The 18594-nt window shown below is 43.3% G+C and overlaps 1 protein-coding gene across 1 annotated transcript in view; it reads right to left on the bottom strand.

Annotated features, from left to right (window-relative positions):
- The window catches only part of ATP10A (ATPase phospholipid transporting 10A (putative)), a 149348-nt gene that overhangs the window by 28691 nt on the left and 102063 nt on the right, over nucleotides 1-18594 (bottom strand). The window contains exons 7-9 of the mRNA XM_066622581.1: nucleotides 16941-17193; nucleotides 3510-3727; nucleotides 1079-1273 (exon numbers count right to left, since the gene is read on the bottom strand). Of these exons, the coding sequence (XP_066478678.1) occupies nucleotides 1079-1273; nucleotides 3510-3727; nucleotides 16941-17193 (666 nt within the window). The remainder of the gene's footprint in view (nucleotides 1-1078; nucleotides 1274-3509; nucleotides 3728-16940; nucleotides 17194-18594) is intronic.

Genomic DNA, 18594 nt, shown 5'->3' with positions numbered 1-18594 from the left:
GAGAAACCCAAAAAGTTATTTGTTTTTTGACATGGGTCTGTCTGGTGACTATGGTTGCTGGAGGTTTTCCTTTGGGTGCCCTCACCTTGGGAGGTCTTTTTATGGCCATGGAACACTCTCCCCTTGAGTGTGGGTGAAAGATCACTTGAGTGTGGGTGGAAGAGTGGTGGAAATAAGTTCTGTACATAGAGCAGTGGGCATGCAGCCTTATGGTGCCTCTTGGTCCCTGGATCATGTTGTTTGCATTACACAGTATAATCCAGAATGACTTATTTCCAAAAATTTCGATCCTATCTAAAAAACAAACAAAACCGAAACACAAGGCAACCACAGCCATTAAAAAAAACAAACAACAATTGCAAATTTAATCACTACATTCTCTCTATTGTGGCCTGTTTTAAGGGTGGGTGGGTGTTGTAAAACTTGAACCAAAAATATTTGAATTGGTCTTTAGTACAGTCAGGGCTGCCATCAGGGTTTGTTGGTATCTGTGTGCGTGGGTGTAACAGGTGCATGGATAACAGGGAAAACCTGGAATAATCTAACCACTATGCCATACAAATGCAGGCAGGCATACACAACGAGGCAGGCTACGGAATTATAAATATATTGCATTTCTCCCTATGTAAAATCAGTCTTACAGTGCCTAAGGGATAATGAAACTGCAGCGACCAAGTAGTATTTCAGAGCCTTGAATAAGTCTATTTGCAGTGAAATGTAATGTGACCAACACAAAATCCAATCCTATCCAAATTTCCAGCACTGATGCAGCCATGCCAACGGGGTGCGTGCTGCTTCCTGCAGTGGGGGGCCAATCACTGCAGCATCCTCAAGGTAAGGGACTCTTTGTTCCCTTACCTCTGGGCTGCATTGCAGCTGCATCAGCGCTGGAAAGTTGGATAGGATTGGGCCTACAATCTCATGCAAACTTACTTGGGAGTAAGCCTCAGTGAACTTTGTGGGTACACTTCTGAATAAACAAGCACAGGATCAGACTGCATAAATCCCAGTCACATCTTTGAAAAATAAATCCAAAAGCAAGCCTAAAGCCCCTCCCTCATTGTCTCACTTAACTTACCTTCTGCCGAGGCTGATTTGGAGACGTAACTACCACCGTATTACAAATAGTCAATGCTATGAAAAAGTCAAAGATATCTGAAAGTTCAGGGGAGAGCTGAGATAATGGCTGGTCATGGCTCCTCATGCTCTCTAGGTAGTTAGCACACTCATTTACTTTTTCTAGCAAATTCGGATCAGGTGTGATATCTTTTTCCTACAATTGAAAAAGACAAAGTGCATCATTTGCAGGTTGGTGCGTTTCTACAGTACCTTTCAGAGTCTCTAGACTGAGCTTGTTCTGTATCAAGTATCATGTGCTCTATGAAGCATAGCTTTGATGCTCCCATCTGTGCCTTGAAACCAACTCACTTCTTCTCATCCCAAAGGAGCTCACAGTCCAGGTCTTGTATTTACACATTTTTTTGTAAATATTTTTTTAAAAATACATTTTTTTAGAAGGCAAAAGAGAAAGGATGATCTTCCCCTGGTTGTCAAATGCTACTCAGCAAGGTCATAGCATTTCCTACATATTTGAAGATTGTTGATTTGGAACCTAAGAGTCATTTTAACCAAGTATCTGCCAATCACGCTATTCAGTCGCGTTCATTGGTTTTGTATGTTCGGCACCAATACAGTTTCAATTTTCCAATACAAACTGTAACATGAATTTGGAAACTTGTAACAGATCAGTGGCACTAAAGATGCCCTAGACCCCAATCCCAGGCATGTTACTCAGAAGTAAGTCCCATTATAGTCAATGGGGCTTACTCCCAAATAAGTGTGGATAGGATTGCAGCCCTAGACAAGAAGCTGATCATATAATAAAATCATACTGGAGAAAAGAAATGGAGCCTATGAGAAAACATTCCCCACATCTCACTCACTTCACCTTGTCTCCTTTCTTTTATTATTTTTCTTAACATACACGCTGTCAGTAAAGGGTTTGGGAAAGTGATTAGAAAATGAGATAGTAAGACAGTTTGGTTTTTGTGATTCATTTGATTAGATAAAAATACCTTGCAAAAGTTCTAGAATCCTCTCCCCTGACATCTAGTTGTCTTTTTGCAAGTTTTCCGACTGTGTGCATGTCACGTGGTCATGCAACCTCCCCCTGGCAATCTGAAGTTTTAACGCACAATGGGCTGTTTGTCTAGAGAGTCTCTCAAACACAGAATATTTTAAAGACTTGAAACCTGATTTCAGTACACTAAAAAGGTACAGAGACTTTCTTTTCTGTTCCCTGCTGTTAAAACTGAAACTGTCATCTTTTCAGGGTGAAAGAAACATTTTTAATAAGGCACCATGATAGTTAATTAAAAAAAAAAAGCCCACCATCACATTCTAAACATTCTAAATGCAAGAGGCTTCCATTTGTTTGAATTGGGAGCTGTCCAACTCCAGTTATAAAAGACCAGTCACTTTTGGTATTATAATTTTAAATCACAGGAGTGCTCCTGCATCAAGTGAGGAAGGAGACGTATAAGGAATATGACATATATGTTTGACAACTGGAACTACAGAAACAAACAAAACTAAAGGGTTTACACATATTTTTCCTGATTTAGAGAAACCAAGCCAGGAATCAGATTTTCTTTGGCTATAAAAAAATCATTTTCTTTGAATAAGCTAAGGGCTTTTTTGGTCACTGTCAGGTATCACTGTCCATGCTAATTGCTACTGACCACTTTAACTGTTGCCAATATTTTCTTTAAAGCCAGAGGCCCTGACCAGAGCCTCCCAACTTTCTTCCTCCTCTATTTTCATGAAAGGATTGCATACATGTCCACTCTCAATGATTAGCACCACTATTTAAGTTTTCTCTCCCCCCCCCCATGTATGTTTTGAAATCCTACAGAGGAATTTCAAGGTAGTCTCTCATTTTAATTTTGCACCTTCAGAAAAATCAATTAAGCTTTTAAGAAGGATGGCTGTGCATAAATATTGTGCATTTAGTGGCTATGCACAAATGTTATGTCATTACAAAATTGTTCTCAAAATTCAAAAATCAGTTGTTATTCGAAGACTAAGAATTAACACAAACAAAATTTGCTGTGTGCAATGCATGATGCTCGAAGACAACAAGAAACAAGGCCTTAGAAGTCATTAAACATCCTAATAGAGGAAGGCTCGTCTGGACACAGATCTGCATGGTTCATGCCCCACCAACCTGAACACAACCCATCAGCCAGGTAGTATGGCTAGCCAGGTGTTCAATGTTTCCGTTTTTGCAGGGGAGTCAAGAGTCTCCCCTGAATCAAGAACGCAGCAAAAACCATTGTTTATTGAATCTTGGCTACTGAATATGACTCGTGGACAGCATTTGGCTCAGTTAGGTCATGAGTTGTGCAGGCCTACTCTAAAATTATGAATACAACTAGCCCAGGTCAGATTAAAACAGTGGTTCAGTTAAAAAGGTAACAGCGTTAAAATGGAGTGTTCCTGCCACTTACCATTGGACTACTGAAAGCAGTGTGCTTGGAGAGAATGCTTGCTCTTTTGGCTTCCACTCTGCTCCCTGTACGCCGATGAGATTTTGTGCTCTGGTTCCTGTGCATGACCTTAATGCTCTGATGACTGCTAATACTGTTCCGCTGGGATAAAGTCCCTGATTTAGGTGCAATTTCTTCATCTTCAGAATCAGCTTCCTGGTACATAGCGATACGTCTTGCTATCAACAAACAAAATAAGAAAAGAAATTCAAAATAAATACATACGGTTTTGAAGAACAGGAAAATATGATTAGGTAACACCTCCAATGGAACAAACAACTAAGGTCCAACTAGGAATAGTGACAGACTGTTTGATTTTCATAGCACTTCACAGTGAGTTGAAGAATGCAGCCCAAGGGACTTAGGAGCTTGTAAGTTCTGTTATTGAAATGATTCTTGTCCTGCGACCCAATCCTATGGGGGTCCTACAGTGGTGGATCTCACAATTTGCCACCATAAATCTCAGAATGCTGGTACAAAAGCTGCACTGCCATCATGCATTTCAGGGCTGCCAGTACAAATGGCTGGAGGCTCCACACACATAACAGTAGCTCTCAGATGCCCCACTGGAGCAGGTAGGTTGGCAGTGGGGACAGTTCGGGGGGGGGAGCAGGCCAGTGGCAGCAGTGCATGCCAAGATCCTATCCCCCTTTCCCCATCCCAAAATGCCTCTAGGTAGCCCAGCCTATGTAACTCCCTGCACAGCAATGCAGCTACACCAACTTGGCTTCTGTGGTACATGTGGGGAGTTCCAGCATGTTGAGGCCTCCTTGGAGTAAGGGAACATTTGTTCCCTTGCCTTGGAGTAAGCCCCAGCAGCCAACGTGGGTCAATTCAGCCCTGGGCCAGCTCTATAAGGCTGACCTGCATTGACCTGTGAAGATAGATTGGGCCCAGGAAGGGGGTTAGGATTCGGCAGGTGCCACTGCCACCAAACCTGTCCCCTTCCCAGGCCCAATCCACTCTTCTCCCTACACCTGTCACCACCCTGTGCAAGGAAAACTGCAAGGATCAGGATGCATGACTGTAGTCTTCAGATTACTTACTTCACAGTGGTTCCAATGGTACCAAAAGAAATACACTGGTACCAAAAGAAATTCTTTGAAAAGGTCAACAGGCATGTGGATGCGGGAGAACCTATGGCTATTATATAGCTGGATTTCAGAAGGCGTTTAACATGGTCCATCACCAAAGGCTGCTGAGAAAACTCCCCAGTCAGGGAATTAGAGGGCAGGCCCTCTCCTGGATTAGGAACTGGTTGAGATCCAGGAAGCAGAGAGTGGGTGTCAATGAGCAATTTTCACAATGGAGAGAGGTGGAAAGTGGAGTGCCCCAAGGATCTGTCCTGGGACCTGTACTTTTCAACCTGTTCATAAATGGTATGGAGACAGGGCTAAGCAGCAAGGTGGCCAAGTTTGCAGATGACACCAATCTTTTCTGAGTGGTGAAGACCAGAAGAGATTGTGAAGAGCTCCAAAAGGATCTCTCCAAACTGGGAGACTGGGCAGCAAAATGGCAGATGCGTTTCAATGTAAGTAAGTGTAAAGTCATGCAAATTGGGGCAAAGAATCAAAACTTCACATATAGGCTAATGGGTTCTGAGCTGTCTGTGACAGATCATGAGAGAGATCTTGGGGTCCTTGTGGACAGCTTGATGAAAGTGTCGACCCAATGTGCAGCGGCAGTGAAGAGGGCTAATTCCATGCTTGGGATCATTAGAAAAGGAATTGAGAATAAGACAGCTAATATTGTAATGCCGTTGTACAAATCAATGGTGAGGCCACACCTGGAGTATTGCATCCAGTTCTGGTTGCCACATCTCAAAAAGGATATAGTGGAGATGGAAAAGGTGCAAAAGAGAGCAACCAAAATGATTACGGGGCTGGGGCACCTTCCCTATGAGGAAAGGCTACAGCGTTTGGGCCTCTCTAGTCTAGAAAAGAGGCGCCTGAAGAGGGACATGATTGAGACATACAAAAACATGCAGGGGATGTACAGAGTAGCTAGAGAGACGCTCTTTTCCCTCTCACATAACACCAGAACCAGGGGACACCCACAAAAGTTGAGTGTTGGGAGAGGACAGACAGAAGAAAATATTTCTTTACCCAGCGGGTAATTAGTTTGTGGAATGCCTTGCCACAGGAAGTAGTGATGGCATCTTGCCTGGATGCCTTTAAGAGGGGATTGGACAAATTTCTGGAGGAAAAGTTCATTACAGGTTGCAAGTCATAGTAGGTATGTGCAAGCTCTTGGTTTTAGAGGCAAGCTGCCTCTGATTGCCAGATGCAGGGGAGGGCACTGGAATGCAGATTGTGTCTGTTGTCTTGTGTGCTCCCTGGGGCATTTGGTGGGCCACTGTGAGATACAGGAAGCTGGACTAGATGGGCCTTTGGCCTGATCCAGCAGGGCTCTTCTTACGTTCTTGCATGGATTAAACTGATTGACAATCACATTTGATTGGCTTTATGGTTAAGCTGGCATCTGTTCCATATTTCATTAGTATCAGCAATCAGTGCAAGAAGCACCATAAAACATATGGACTTTGCCCTAGCAGACAGGTTCAAGGATAAGTGCTTTAAAATCTTAAGTGCCTGATGTAATCATTGGATCAAGCTGCAGTTCATTTCAGTTTGAGTTCATTTCAGTTGATGAACCATAGGCCTTAGTGGCATCGCATAAGCTTGTATAAATTGGTTGTTGCTCTGATATCTCTAGCTAAAAGAACCTAAGTAGAAAGGCTTAGGAAGACCCTGGTCAACTACACATTTCTACTGTAAACAATAACCTATGATTGTACATTGGCCTAGAGGGGCCAACGAGTTTGTGCTGCAGTACAAAGCAGTTTCTTAAATGTAGTTCAGAAGAGTTCCACACCAGCATTGGATTATCAGTCTAGATAGTCCTATCTGTGCTAATCCAACTTGTGTCTCTCGCCATCATGAACGTGAAAAAGGCCATCATGACCTCACCTAAGGAGTTCTGGTCCACATTCTGGTTTTCAGGAAAATGAGCTCACATCAGGATTCAGTCATGCACTGAAGACTAGTCACTGAGGGATGTCAGGACAGGATTCAGCTTGTGAGCTACCACTACCTCTGGTCAAACACGTGAACTGCAGGGAGATCAATCACTCCAGCCAAGGACACGACACTTCCTGATCTCTATTAAAGCTCTGGGGTTAGGCCATCCAGGTTGTCTGCTGGATTAAGCAACTAAGGGTGCAATCCTATTTTGCTGTGGAGCAGGCAAGCCAAGAGGCTTGCACTGTATCCTGCGCAGGATAGGTGCCCAAAGTGGCTCAGCTCTTCCCCTTACCTCCTGGTAAGCCACTGCAGCCCATGGGTCTCCTCGGACTTGCACCACCTCCTGAGGAGGCTTGAATCTACTCCACACTGCTTGGGAACAGCACTGGGATCCGACAGATCTTCTGGATCCTAGGTCTGCCACCTGGTCCCCTGCCTGCCCCAGGACTTTCCTCTGCCCATCCTCCCCACCCCCTCAGACTGCTGCATCGGCTGAGTTTGGTTGACGCAACTTACCTGGGGGAAGCTGCCATGGAGGCTGGATGCAGCCTCCATGCCCCAACGCACCTTCATCCTGAGGAGGCGCAAATGTGCTTTACTTGCACATTTGCGACCCTCCTAGGCTGGCGCAAGGAACTTGCACCACCCTAACATGCAGTTAGGATTGCGCTGTAAGATACTTGTTCCTGCTGGCTACAGATCACTTTCACCCTCAACCCACAGCAACCAGGTGCGACAGCCCTCCCACAAGGTGTGACAGGGTGAGCGTATAAGAAACCTTTGCCTCACCAAAAGCACCTCAGAGTTTAAAATGTTCAAGGGGAACTTTTGGATTACTTACTTACTTCAGTGTGCTAGTGCAAACTCTCCGGGAGTTTGGGAACTAGTGTAAGTTCCTGCAAGGGCGGGGCAAAGGCAGTGATGCAACAGCTACAATTGCATTGCTACCGGGTGGGGGCAAAGAGTTTTTCAAAAACTTATTGGAGGTAGTGCCAATCTCCTGGGGTGTCTGTACTCCTGCACCGGACCCCCGGCAGGTCTCCCCAAGTCTCCAAACTGCAGAAAATACTAGAAAAGGCCACTTCCAGTTTCATGACGAAAACTAAAGGTGGCCATTTTTTTTACTATTTTGTGCAGTTTGGAGGATTGGGGAGTCCTGCAGACCCCTCCCCCCCGGCTCTCCAGAAGGCCAGCACTGCCTCAGGTAAGTAAAATAACCCCTTCTGCCCTTGGCAGTGGCGTGATCATATCAATTGTGTTGCTGCCTATACCACTGCCCCGCCCCTGAAGGGGGCAGAGACAGGGTTTCCTTGGCTGGGGCATCATGATGCCCCAGTTTGGGAACCTCTGCGGTAGTGTCATACGATGGCCAACAACCCATCCTTCTCAAGAGGTAAGTTACTATGTTTCTCCACTAATTAGTGCTTCTGAGCAGTACTCACAAACAGACCTACATGGAGTATTTTGTCATTGTCTTTTGTCAAGTTTATAAAACCACAGATAACAATTATTACAATTTCCTTGCCTAATGTAACTAGCTGTATGTCCACTCTGAACATGATAGTGAAAACAAAGAAACATGCAGATAACATAGAAACATGCAGAACCCCACAGAAAAGCCTACTGGGTTGTATTCCTCGTTAGACTTCTGGCAAGGTCTGAAGATTTCCCTTTTGTGCTTGGCCATCCCATCTTAGTTAGCTGCTTGTGGGTTTTGCGGTTGTACACCATATTTTGTTTTAATGGTTTTTATTGCACTATACTTTATGATCATTTTACTATTATTACACTTTATATTTCATTCCTATTTTTGCATTTTACTGGTTTTTTTCCCCTCTATACTGTACCCCACCTTGAGCTCTCCATTTATTTGGTGGGAAAGGTGGAATATAAATCACACAGATAAATAAATACGAGTGCATTCTAATATTCTCCTATGTCATCCACATTTCTTATTATATTACAGTTACTGTTGAATGAACAATTTGGTTATTACAACATAATACGAATGAATTTTAATTGAACATCAACTTTTAATGACTAATATAGAACAAATAATTAGTTATTTAATTCAAGTACATGGCTTCCCTCATTTTCTGGCTCAATGTGACAAGATTATTACATTCTGAAATAGCTCATAAAATCCACTGGAGTCCATTAGAACGCTCTCTTTGCAGAGCATCTATCCCTCAAGCTAGTTAACTTTATCTGCTGCTTGGTCTGCAAAAGGCATAAAACTCCACAAAGATTATTAAAAGAAGAGAGAAAAGAAAAGAAAAAAAACACACACACAACCCACAAGGAAAGGATGGAATCTTTGTCAAGTGTTTTGTACTCAGGATATTAAACTAAAATTAGCAGTGGAATGGAATGGAAAGGAAGGTCAGAGTGCAACAATAACAATTCCAAATGGTTATGAATAATTATTTTCTAGAACTACACTGCACAAAGGCTCTTAGAGAAACTCATTGAAAACTAAAACAGTTTAATGCTGCTAGTTATCTGTTTATGGACTGTAGAGCGGAGTGGCCTAAGGATCAGAAGATTTAGAACCCAATCCTGTGCTTGGTGGCACGCCTCCATGCCACCAAGCACTGTCACAAACGTGCTGTAAGGCATGTTTGTGATCCTCACTGCCGGGCTTCCACCCGTGCTAGCCTAGCGCCAGCCGGTGAAGGACTAGCGCAGCGCGGTCTCCCAGCCTCTGCGGCTTGGTGGTCTCCCGGACCACTGAGCCACAGCACGGTAAGTGGAGTGGGGATGGGGGCGGGGAGGAGGCGTTCCAGAGAGGGGGGAGGCTGGTGGGGGGCGGAGAGAGGGCGGGGGAGGTGTGACATGGAGGCATGATGCGGGGAGGGGCAGGCTGGAGGCATGCCTGGGGTGGGAGGGAGGTGGGTCCATGAAGCTCTGCTCCGCATGATCTAAGGTGATTGTGGAGGGCTCCGCGCCCTACACGAGCGCCTTTACCTTACTGCCAACCTTTTGGTCGGCGGTAAAGTGAGTAGCCCCATTGCGGGGCTGCTTACCTTACCTGGGGGAAGAGGATGAAAGTCCCCTTCTCCTGAGGAGCCTCCCACTGTAGCCCGGGGTGCACAGGATCCAGCGGCAGCTGTTCTCAGTGCCGCCAAACCTGGGCACCCAGGGCAGCTCAGGATTGGGCTGTTGGTTGTTCTTGGTAGCATGTCTGAAATATCATTTTGTAGGCAACTTTATCACAAATCATTTCAGTCAACTTCTCTCCTGATTTAATCTTAGGATGGGTGTCTTATCCCACACTAAAGGTACATACTTGAAATCGATTATAAGGTGGGTGACGGCAGCTTATTTGCTTTGTTTATGAAAGAGTAACAATAGCCATGTATCATTTCTAGAAAGCCAACAGATGTCAATGCACAAGTGGCAGGCACATTGTGCTGCAGATAGCAACTCAGTTACCATCATTAGGGCTGGAATCACCTAAGCCATTTTTAGCACCAGAACTCAATTTTTAATACACTCTACTGGGACTCACCTAGGCTAAATTAAAGATCTAGAAAGAAGTAATATTTTATTAATTTATTTATAAGTAATAATAACCAGGAAAAGAGATCCTCAAACTTTATATCTCTGTATTTGCACATGCTCACAAACTGCAGGAGCTCAGTTCCTTGCAGGACAGTAAGCAGCTATCTTGCAAACTGCAGGAGCTGAGTTGTTTTGCAGAGTAATTAGTAGCTATAGCATCTGATTTTTCAATAGCCTCAGGGTTTGAGGCAATTAGTTATCTGATCTTTCCATCACCCTTTGGCAAACCACCAAAAATCAGGTTGTGACCCACAGTTTGGGAACCACTGATCTAAGCACTGTGCACTAAGCATTGTGTTACTAGAAGTAAACCCCATAGAACACAATGGGTCTTCTGAGTAGAAATGCATAGAGTAATAGTATTGCCACAGTAGGTGGTGAGGTGGAACTACAGTTGTGGCACTGCCGAGCTTTGTGCGTGTGTGTGCATGTACACTTTGTGTCTGTGTTTCAGATGCAAAACTGTTTTCAACCGTCCCCCAATTATTATCCAAGACTGACTGCAGAAGCACCAGAGAGGTCACACAGCACACATAACTGCGGGACTGGGATAGATAACAACCTGAAAGACTGAATCAGATTTCAGGCAGGAATGCAGGACTATCCCTGTTCCATGGCCTGACCTTGTTTCCAACTACCAGACATGCCCTGAATAACAACTATTTCTCCCACTTGTGGCACCTGTATCGCAGCCTGGCCACCAATGGACTTAGTGTTCAACCAGAATTTTTTTAGGCACATGACTGGACTTAGCAGGCTTGGTTTTTATTTAGTAAACAGCAGCCAGATCAGGTCTCCACAGGTTGGGATCATGGTAGGTGGGAAGGTTTTTAAACCGAGTGCTTTCAATTTGAGTTTTTTTCCCTTGAGGCTAATAATGGCCATGGGAGCAGGGGCTAGTCCAGATTATGACTATGGTGAAGGAAGAGTGTTCAGCCCCTCTCTTCTGTGCCCCTCCCCCCCCCCCGATATGGCTGCTATTTACAGAAAAAAAAGCATGCCTGCCCAATTACATGCATACAGTAATGTATAGTTTGGCCCTTTGCCTTGGGTGAAACGCCTTCTGCTTAACGCAGCTGCTTAAATATAAGGCTTCTCACATGGGAGACAAGTATTTCACAGATTTTAGAAAGGTCACTCAATCAACAGTACGACTCAAGTATTCACAAACATATTTGTCTTAGAATATTATGTTTTCTCCACCCCAATTCTCCTCCCCTTAAAAAAAAAAATTTTCTATGAACCTTATATTCCATGAGATGCCATGGTGGGGCAATTGCCAGTGTCAACACTTCCATCCCTTGACTTCTGATGTTTTTGGACTTTCCCCAAACAGAAGGCCTTTTATTAAGAGCGAAAAAGGTATGTGCCTTTCAGAACCACAGAAAGCAACTGCTGAAAAAAGTTCATTTCCACAAGCGGCTGTTATACAACATTTGTATGTTTGTGTTCATATGTGTGTGTCAAAGGGAGAGGAAAGGAAATTAAGCTCAAAGTGTGTTTTGTGAAGAACGAATCTCACTTCTGCTTTGCCCAATTAGGATTCAAGGAGGTGTGAGATGAATGGGGTTACCTGTACCAAGATGGTTCAAGTCTGAATCTCAGTCATTTAACCACTTTGCTTACTTTATCATTTGGCGGCATCTCTATCAACACATTTGAACATACTCACCCTGACATTCCTCAAAAAGCCTTGAACTACTTTCCCCAATGCACCCTTCCCATCCTTTTCCACCTCTCTAATATTAGCTGTGAAGATTTCAACACCTCATAATTTATCTCAGCGTATTATGCTAAAAACAGGTGATAAACAAATACAGTCACTAGCAAGGCTGTGTTCAGGTGACAGATGATGTTGGGTTTTCAACAGTAACCACTTTGTTTTGAACTAAACATGCTCTCTGGTGTTCAATACAGTGGCAAACCCAAACTAGTATTTTTGTGATGGAAGAAGTTCCATTCATGCTACAGGATTGGGGATTTGCATTTTTCTCCCCTCCAATTTTTGCCAATCACTGCTTCCCTCTGCATCTCCCTGAATGATCTGAAAATTTGCTCTTCAGAGTTTCCCAAATCTGGTTGGCAACCTTCAGTCTCGAAAGACTATGGTATAAGCCTACAACACCCAGTATTCCCAGGCGGTCTCCCATCCAAGTACTAACCAGGCCTGATCCTGCTTAGCTTCCAAGATCTAAAGGACAAATTTTTCAGAGTAATGAGGGGGGACAACAGAGGGAAGCAGGACTGGCAAAAGTCATCCCTCCTCATGAACTAATGGAACCTCTGATAGAAAAAGGGGGTTTAGGAGTCTATATGAAACAGAGTTATGAAGTAGAAGACTGTTTTTCCATAAGTAACCCACAACCCCCTGCCAGGTTGCTTCTGAGAATAAAACAGAAGCAGAGAAAAATAACTGTTGTCACAGTTCACAAGCACATACAACTTTGTTGGCTGTGCAGGTCCCAAATGTTGGAACAGGGAATTCTAGAGCTTTTCCCTTTTCCATGGGAGTGTGACACTACACAGTATGGTGGACTCTGTACAGCAGATCAGAGCTCATAGAAAGAGGTCTGCATGCTTGGAGGATCAGGTGGAGAAAGAGAGAGAAGACAGGATGGAAGCCAGGTAGAGAACCCCTGCAGTTCAAAGAGGACAAAGTGAAGGTCTAAGACAGGTGGTCTCTGACTGTTTTCCTTCATGGACAATTCACTGCTGGCTGTATGAAACCTCTGGATTTTAGAGGCTGCCTATCTCTGAATGCCAGGTGCAAGGGAATGACAACAGATACATGCATCCTGTTTTGTGTGCTCCCATCCAGTGGGCCCCTGTGCATCTAGTGGGCCACTGTAAGATACAGGAAACTGGATGAGATGGACCCTTAGCCTGATGAAGAAAGGGTCTTCTTATGTTCTTATGGTGATACCAAGGTGGCCAAGAGACCACGGTGGCCAAGAGACCTCTGAATCACATTGAGATAGAAGGAAGATCTGCAAGCTGTATTTGCTACAAAAGGGTCTTCCTTATTAAGGAGGGTATGCTTACACAGTCCTGATTAAACAAATACAGGGCTAAAGCCCTGTGTTTGAGTAAAGTTGCATAGCCATGCTTATGCAAATAACAGAGGTCACTGTCAGGCTTGCTAATGGGATCATTAACCTGAAACATTTTTGGATGTGTCTATCTTTCTTCACTGCCTTGCTGTGAACCACTTCATCAACAAAGAGATAGGATCACAGTGGTCTTAGGACCTAACTACTTTATTGAATTGTTTATTTACATGATTCACGACCTTTTGAGTCACCTCAGGGGGCCTTCAAGGTGGCTTACAATATAAAATCAAAACTTTTTTAGAATAATAGTAAACAGTTTAAAGCAAATCTAAAAGCAGAAAGAACAGCATTAAGTATCCAGCGGGGGCGGGGGGGAACAACAGCAGACAAATAAAAAGCTAAACAAAAGCATTAGGTCTTAATTAGTGAAGGGGTCCAGTGGGCCTTATAGGGCAAGGCATTCTACAAACCTGAAGAGGCCTTGTCCTGCATACGCACCAGTCGTGCTTAGAAGTGCTTGTTTCTGTTGTAAGTCTTACTGAACACAATGGGCTTACTTCTGAGTAAGGTAAACAACATCATTTATAAACATTTTTAGCCTTGCCTAAGCAGATGGAGAGATGTGGAGCAGGACCTCCAATAACAAGTGCAGCATACAAGCAGGTTCATGAGGGAGGAGTTGGCCCTTCAAGTATATTGCACTGAATGAGTTGCTTTTTCTATGTTCTAGTTTTTCTAACTTAAATCCCAATCACATCAGGAGTGTTTAAAGGCTTCTCTTTAAATAGTATAAAGCGGCCAGTACACCCTTACACCAAATACAGATGATGGCAGTGGAGTTCAAAAGGCCTTTTGTGCATCATCTTGGCACATGACACTCACTTAAGGGGAAAGGAATGACTAAGGGCCCCATCCTATCTAACTCTCCAGCACCAGTGCAGCCACAATGCAGCCATGAGGTAAGGGAACAAATGTTTCCATACCTTCAGGAGGCCTCTGTTACTGTCCTCCTGCCACAGGTTCCAGCACACGCTTCATTGGCATGGCTGCACTAGCACTGGAAAATTGGATAGGATTGGGCCCTAAGGTTCCTTTGAAATCTCCACTTCTTGCTGGCAGTTCCGTAAGACATACTAACATACTAGAATGAATGCTTTTCTTCATCTGACATAAGAGAATGCATGGGAATTAAAGGGTTGGTATGAATTTAGCAAGCTCAAGAAAACACACCTCAACCTAAGGGAAGTCTCATGAGATATCATACTGCCTAACAAAAAAAGTTAATTGTGTTTGTGAGCATGATCTAATCTAACATTGTGGCATTTCAATTCATCCAGTTGTGGCTTTATAACCTCTACTGAAGTCCCTGAATTCAGAAATATCATTCAGGATGAAGACACTTTTTTCAAAAAATCAACGGAGTGTAATGTTACTGAAGTGGTCTTTCACCATCTCACCAGAATGGGACACTTTTATTTAAAAAGTGGGTTATGTGTTTCTTTCTGGATTATGGAACTCACTGAACTTTCACTTTTTCAAGACATTAGAGCATATAAAGGAGGAGCAGATACAAAACACAGATTCAGGGTGTGGAAAGAACTCTCAGAGAACTGAGAGGAGAACTGAGGAGAAGAGCCAAGTAGATGTTTATTACTTTAAGGTCTTCTTTTCTGAGAAAAAGGTACAGGCCAGAGATCACTGACAAGTTCATTTTTTCCTACTGAACCAGTGGGTGAGAGCTGTAGTTCAAAGGGCTAAAACTATGCAACCATGCGCAATCTTGTTTATTTTCTCCCATCTTACGTATTTTTGTTTTACAACTACAAAAGAAAACTGGGGTGTGTGACGGTGTGGGGAAGAGGCATTCTTTCCCTTGTGACATTTTTCTCCTAAAAATTACCCCCTAAACTACTTTTTGTTCCACAGGAGATAAAGGAATGTATCTTTTCCCACATGGGACAAAAAGCAGCTTTCCTATTTGCAGCAGGAAAACAGCAAGAAAGAAAAGGGTTAAGAACAGCCCCCCCTACTGTGATGTTGATTTTTTGCTTCAGTTTGCAGCCCCTGTGGCTGAATTTTGTAAGCAAAACAAAGAGAAAAGTGATTGTACCTTACAGCATCATAACATGTAGCAAATGGCCCTGCCCAGTCTTCACTAAGCCTAAACAAAGGACAAGCCAGGATAGATTTTGTTTAGTCAGGGCAAGAAGTTCCAGCAGAGATTGCTAAACTGTCAACAGCTACTTCACTTCGGAGTTCCTTTATAATTTGAAATTTCTGTTTTGCACTGAGAATGCTAGAGTGACTACTCTGCAGTCACCGTCATTCTGCTATAAGGAAAATAAAATTAGAGGGGACAGCAACCACAATGCTAGAAAGTCTGCTGTAGGGTTAAATCCCTGACAGGGGCAGGTGAGGTAAGCACTCATGGAAAAGAGCCAGAACTTCAGGTAGGTCACAAGCCAAAAACTAGACAGGTTGCAAAATACAAACAAGAACTGCAATCAGTCTTTACATTTGGGTCAGAAAAAGGAAATACTGCCATATGGTTTTTGAGCAACCAGCAATTGAGCAACCACTGAGGTTATTTCTAGAGGTGTGCAAATGAAAACACGGATGCGTCAAGGGTTTGGACATGGGGGCAACTGGACTACCTTGCAGTGTAGCAGGCCATTGATCCAGCTAGCCCAGTACAATCTATGTGGACTGACAGAAAGGTCAACTAAGTACCAGGTGAGGGTCTTTCTTAGTCTTGCTACCCACAGTCCCCCACAGAAGATGCTGGCTATTGAACAAACTAGGTGTCTTGCATACAAAGCAGGCATTCTACTCCTGAGTTATGACACGTAAATAGCTTTGAGGTAACCAAAAGTCTGGGCTTAGCCAGTCAGTCCAAATAATTGCAATACAAGTGACTTCAAAATAGAAGAATGCAAACTGCACCATTTTCTTAAAAATTAGTATATCACCTTGCTTGCCTTCTGTTAGAATGGCCAGAGCTATAAAGTGACGGATAATAATTCTTATAACCAGGGCTTTATCTGTAATAGAACACACCGGAACAGCTTTCCGGCACCTTTTTTCCCCCTTTCACTGAGGGAGGGATTCGAACCTCTGACCTCGTGCTCCACCTTTTTTTTTTTTTTTTTGGCACCCCCGGCTCTGACCTTGTGCTCCACCTTTTTTTTAAACTGTGGGCTAGAGAGGGATTCGAACCTCTGACCTCGTGCTCCACAGCCCAGCACTCTCTCCATTGGGCTACAGGAAAGCCTGTAGTCAAAGTGTTCAGAACTAATATATAAGGTCTTGAGCCCAGCTGGTGGCCATCAGTGCCTCAAGTATTAGTTCCAGACACTTTGAGTCTAAGAGTTCCTATGGCTCAACTGTTAAAGTGCTGGTCTGTGGAGCCAGAGGCTAGGGGTTCAAATCCCTACAAGGAAGAAATTTTTTTTTTTAGGAGGTGAGGTGCTCCATGGCTGCAAGATATAAAGGTTGGTTGCCAGTTGCCAAAAGGGGGGCCAGTTGAGGCTGCAAAACTCCTCAAAGTTCAGTTTATAAACAAACAAACAAACAAACAAACAGATAGACAAATAAATAAATGATTAACAAGTTGTGAGTTCCTGCACCTTTTTTTTTTTTTTTTAACAAAAAAAGCACTGCTTATAACATTAAATGGGTGACTTCTTCTTGGGGGTTTGCTCATTGCCTTTTCAGAGGAAAGCAAATTTATGTGAAGGGAAAAAAATTACACCTACCATTAGCATCATGGGAATATTCAATGCCAGAAACAGTGCACCTTCGGAAAACCATTTTATTCTCAGTAAGAGTTCCAGTCTTATCTGAAAATATATACTGAATCTGCCCTAAATCTTCAGTGATGTTCAAAGCTCGACACTGTAGTTGCAGGTCTGTTTCTTCATCATACAAATCCTTATCTTGATGAATAAAATATACTTGGCATATTTTAACAACTTCAATGGAGACATACAATGAAATTGGAATCAGAACCTGAAATGCATAAAAAACCCAGAGTCATTAGCAGAAAATAGTAAAAGGTAAAAAAAAGATGGGTAATTGAATCAACTCATGGTGAAAATTGCAGCATTGTACTGTACCTTTTTTGAATTTAGATAGTCTGACTGAAAGCCAACATTGCAAAGTTATTAGAATATCTGCAAAGGTTTACTGTGACAGATTAGGAAAGCCTATGGAGCAGCTGAAGAGTTGATATCCATAATTAGGTCTGGTGGCATTATTATCAAGGCTTGGAGAGAGGCAAATGTTTTTTTTCAGGATAATAAGATGAGCTTGAAAGAAGCTAGGAAAAGAAGGAAAGGGTTGGAGGGTGTGGGGGAAAGAGAGAGTAAAGTCAGAATCCTGCCAGCATAAAAGATTTTGCAAGAGAAAAAAAAAATCTGAATAAGTGGTCCCCAATTTTTATCCATATACACAACAGGCTTCTAAATTAGCTCCCTGACAGGAAGCAAGGGAACATAGACTCTGAAGAGACCAATCTTTTCAGCTGTAGCTTTTGTGCAAATTAACAACACATTTTGTAACTGCTAAGCAAAGCCTTGCTGTAAGAGATTTTTATCAGAGATTTTCAGCAGTTTCCTGAGGATTTTCTAAAAGCCTACAAAAGACTTTATTCACAGAGATGCATTTCCTTTCTAATCTATTAATTTTTCAGTATAGCGCAGCCATTCTTAACCTTTTTTTGGCTGTGGCTAATTCGGACATCTTCTTTGGTTCCAGGCCTCCCCCCTGCCATGCCAAACAAGGATACAACATAAGCATAAAATCATTTATTACTGAACACCTGTCTATGCCCACCCTTCAAATGTGCCCCAGGGGACCATATGGCTCCGGTTGAGAATGGCTGATATAGGGAACGCTTGGGAACATACTGGCTGGTACGATATTGGAGCAGTCCAGGCCTGCTCCTGAGCTGCATGGAACATTAAGGGAGGGAGGATCAGAAAAAAAAAAGTTCTGCCTAAATCTGTTCTCTGGTGGGAACTCCCTCACCACAAGTCAAAGGCAGGCTAAAGCATGGCTGGTAAGGCATCCAGAAATGGGTGAAGGGAAGTTGGAATTGTTGCTCCATCTAGTTCATAAGCAGGAGAGGAGGAAGCAAGGGTAGGCACATGTGCCCTCTGAAACATTACTGGCACTATGACTAGGAAGCTCCATTTCCCTAACCACTCATATGAACTTGCTTCTTAAACAACTTTGCCCTCAAAATATTCTTCTACTTCTGACATTTCTTTACCTGCAGATGTGAGAGCATGTGTGAGAACTAAGTGCATGAACGTGATTTGCTGGAGCCCACGCTGGCCCAACATGACTACTCTCAGTGTGAGAGCTGACTGTTTGACCGCTTGCACGAGCTGCAGGCTGTGGGTTCTC

This window comes from Tiliqua scincoides, chromosome 3, assembly GCF_035046505.1.
Source record: "Tiliqua scincoides isolate rTilSci1 chromosome 3, rTilSci1.hap2, whole genome shotgun sequence".
Taxonomy (NCBI): domain Eukaryota; kingdom Metazoa; phylum Chordata; class Lepidosauria; order Squamata; family Scincidae; genus Tiliqua; species Tiliqua scincoides.
The sequence above is the reverse complement of the archived record's forward strand: the minus strand, read 5'-3'. Positions and strand labels throughout refer to the sequence as shown.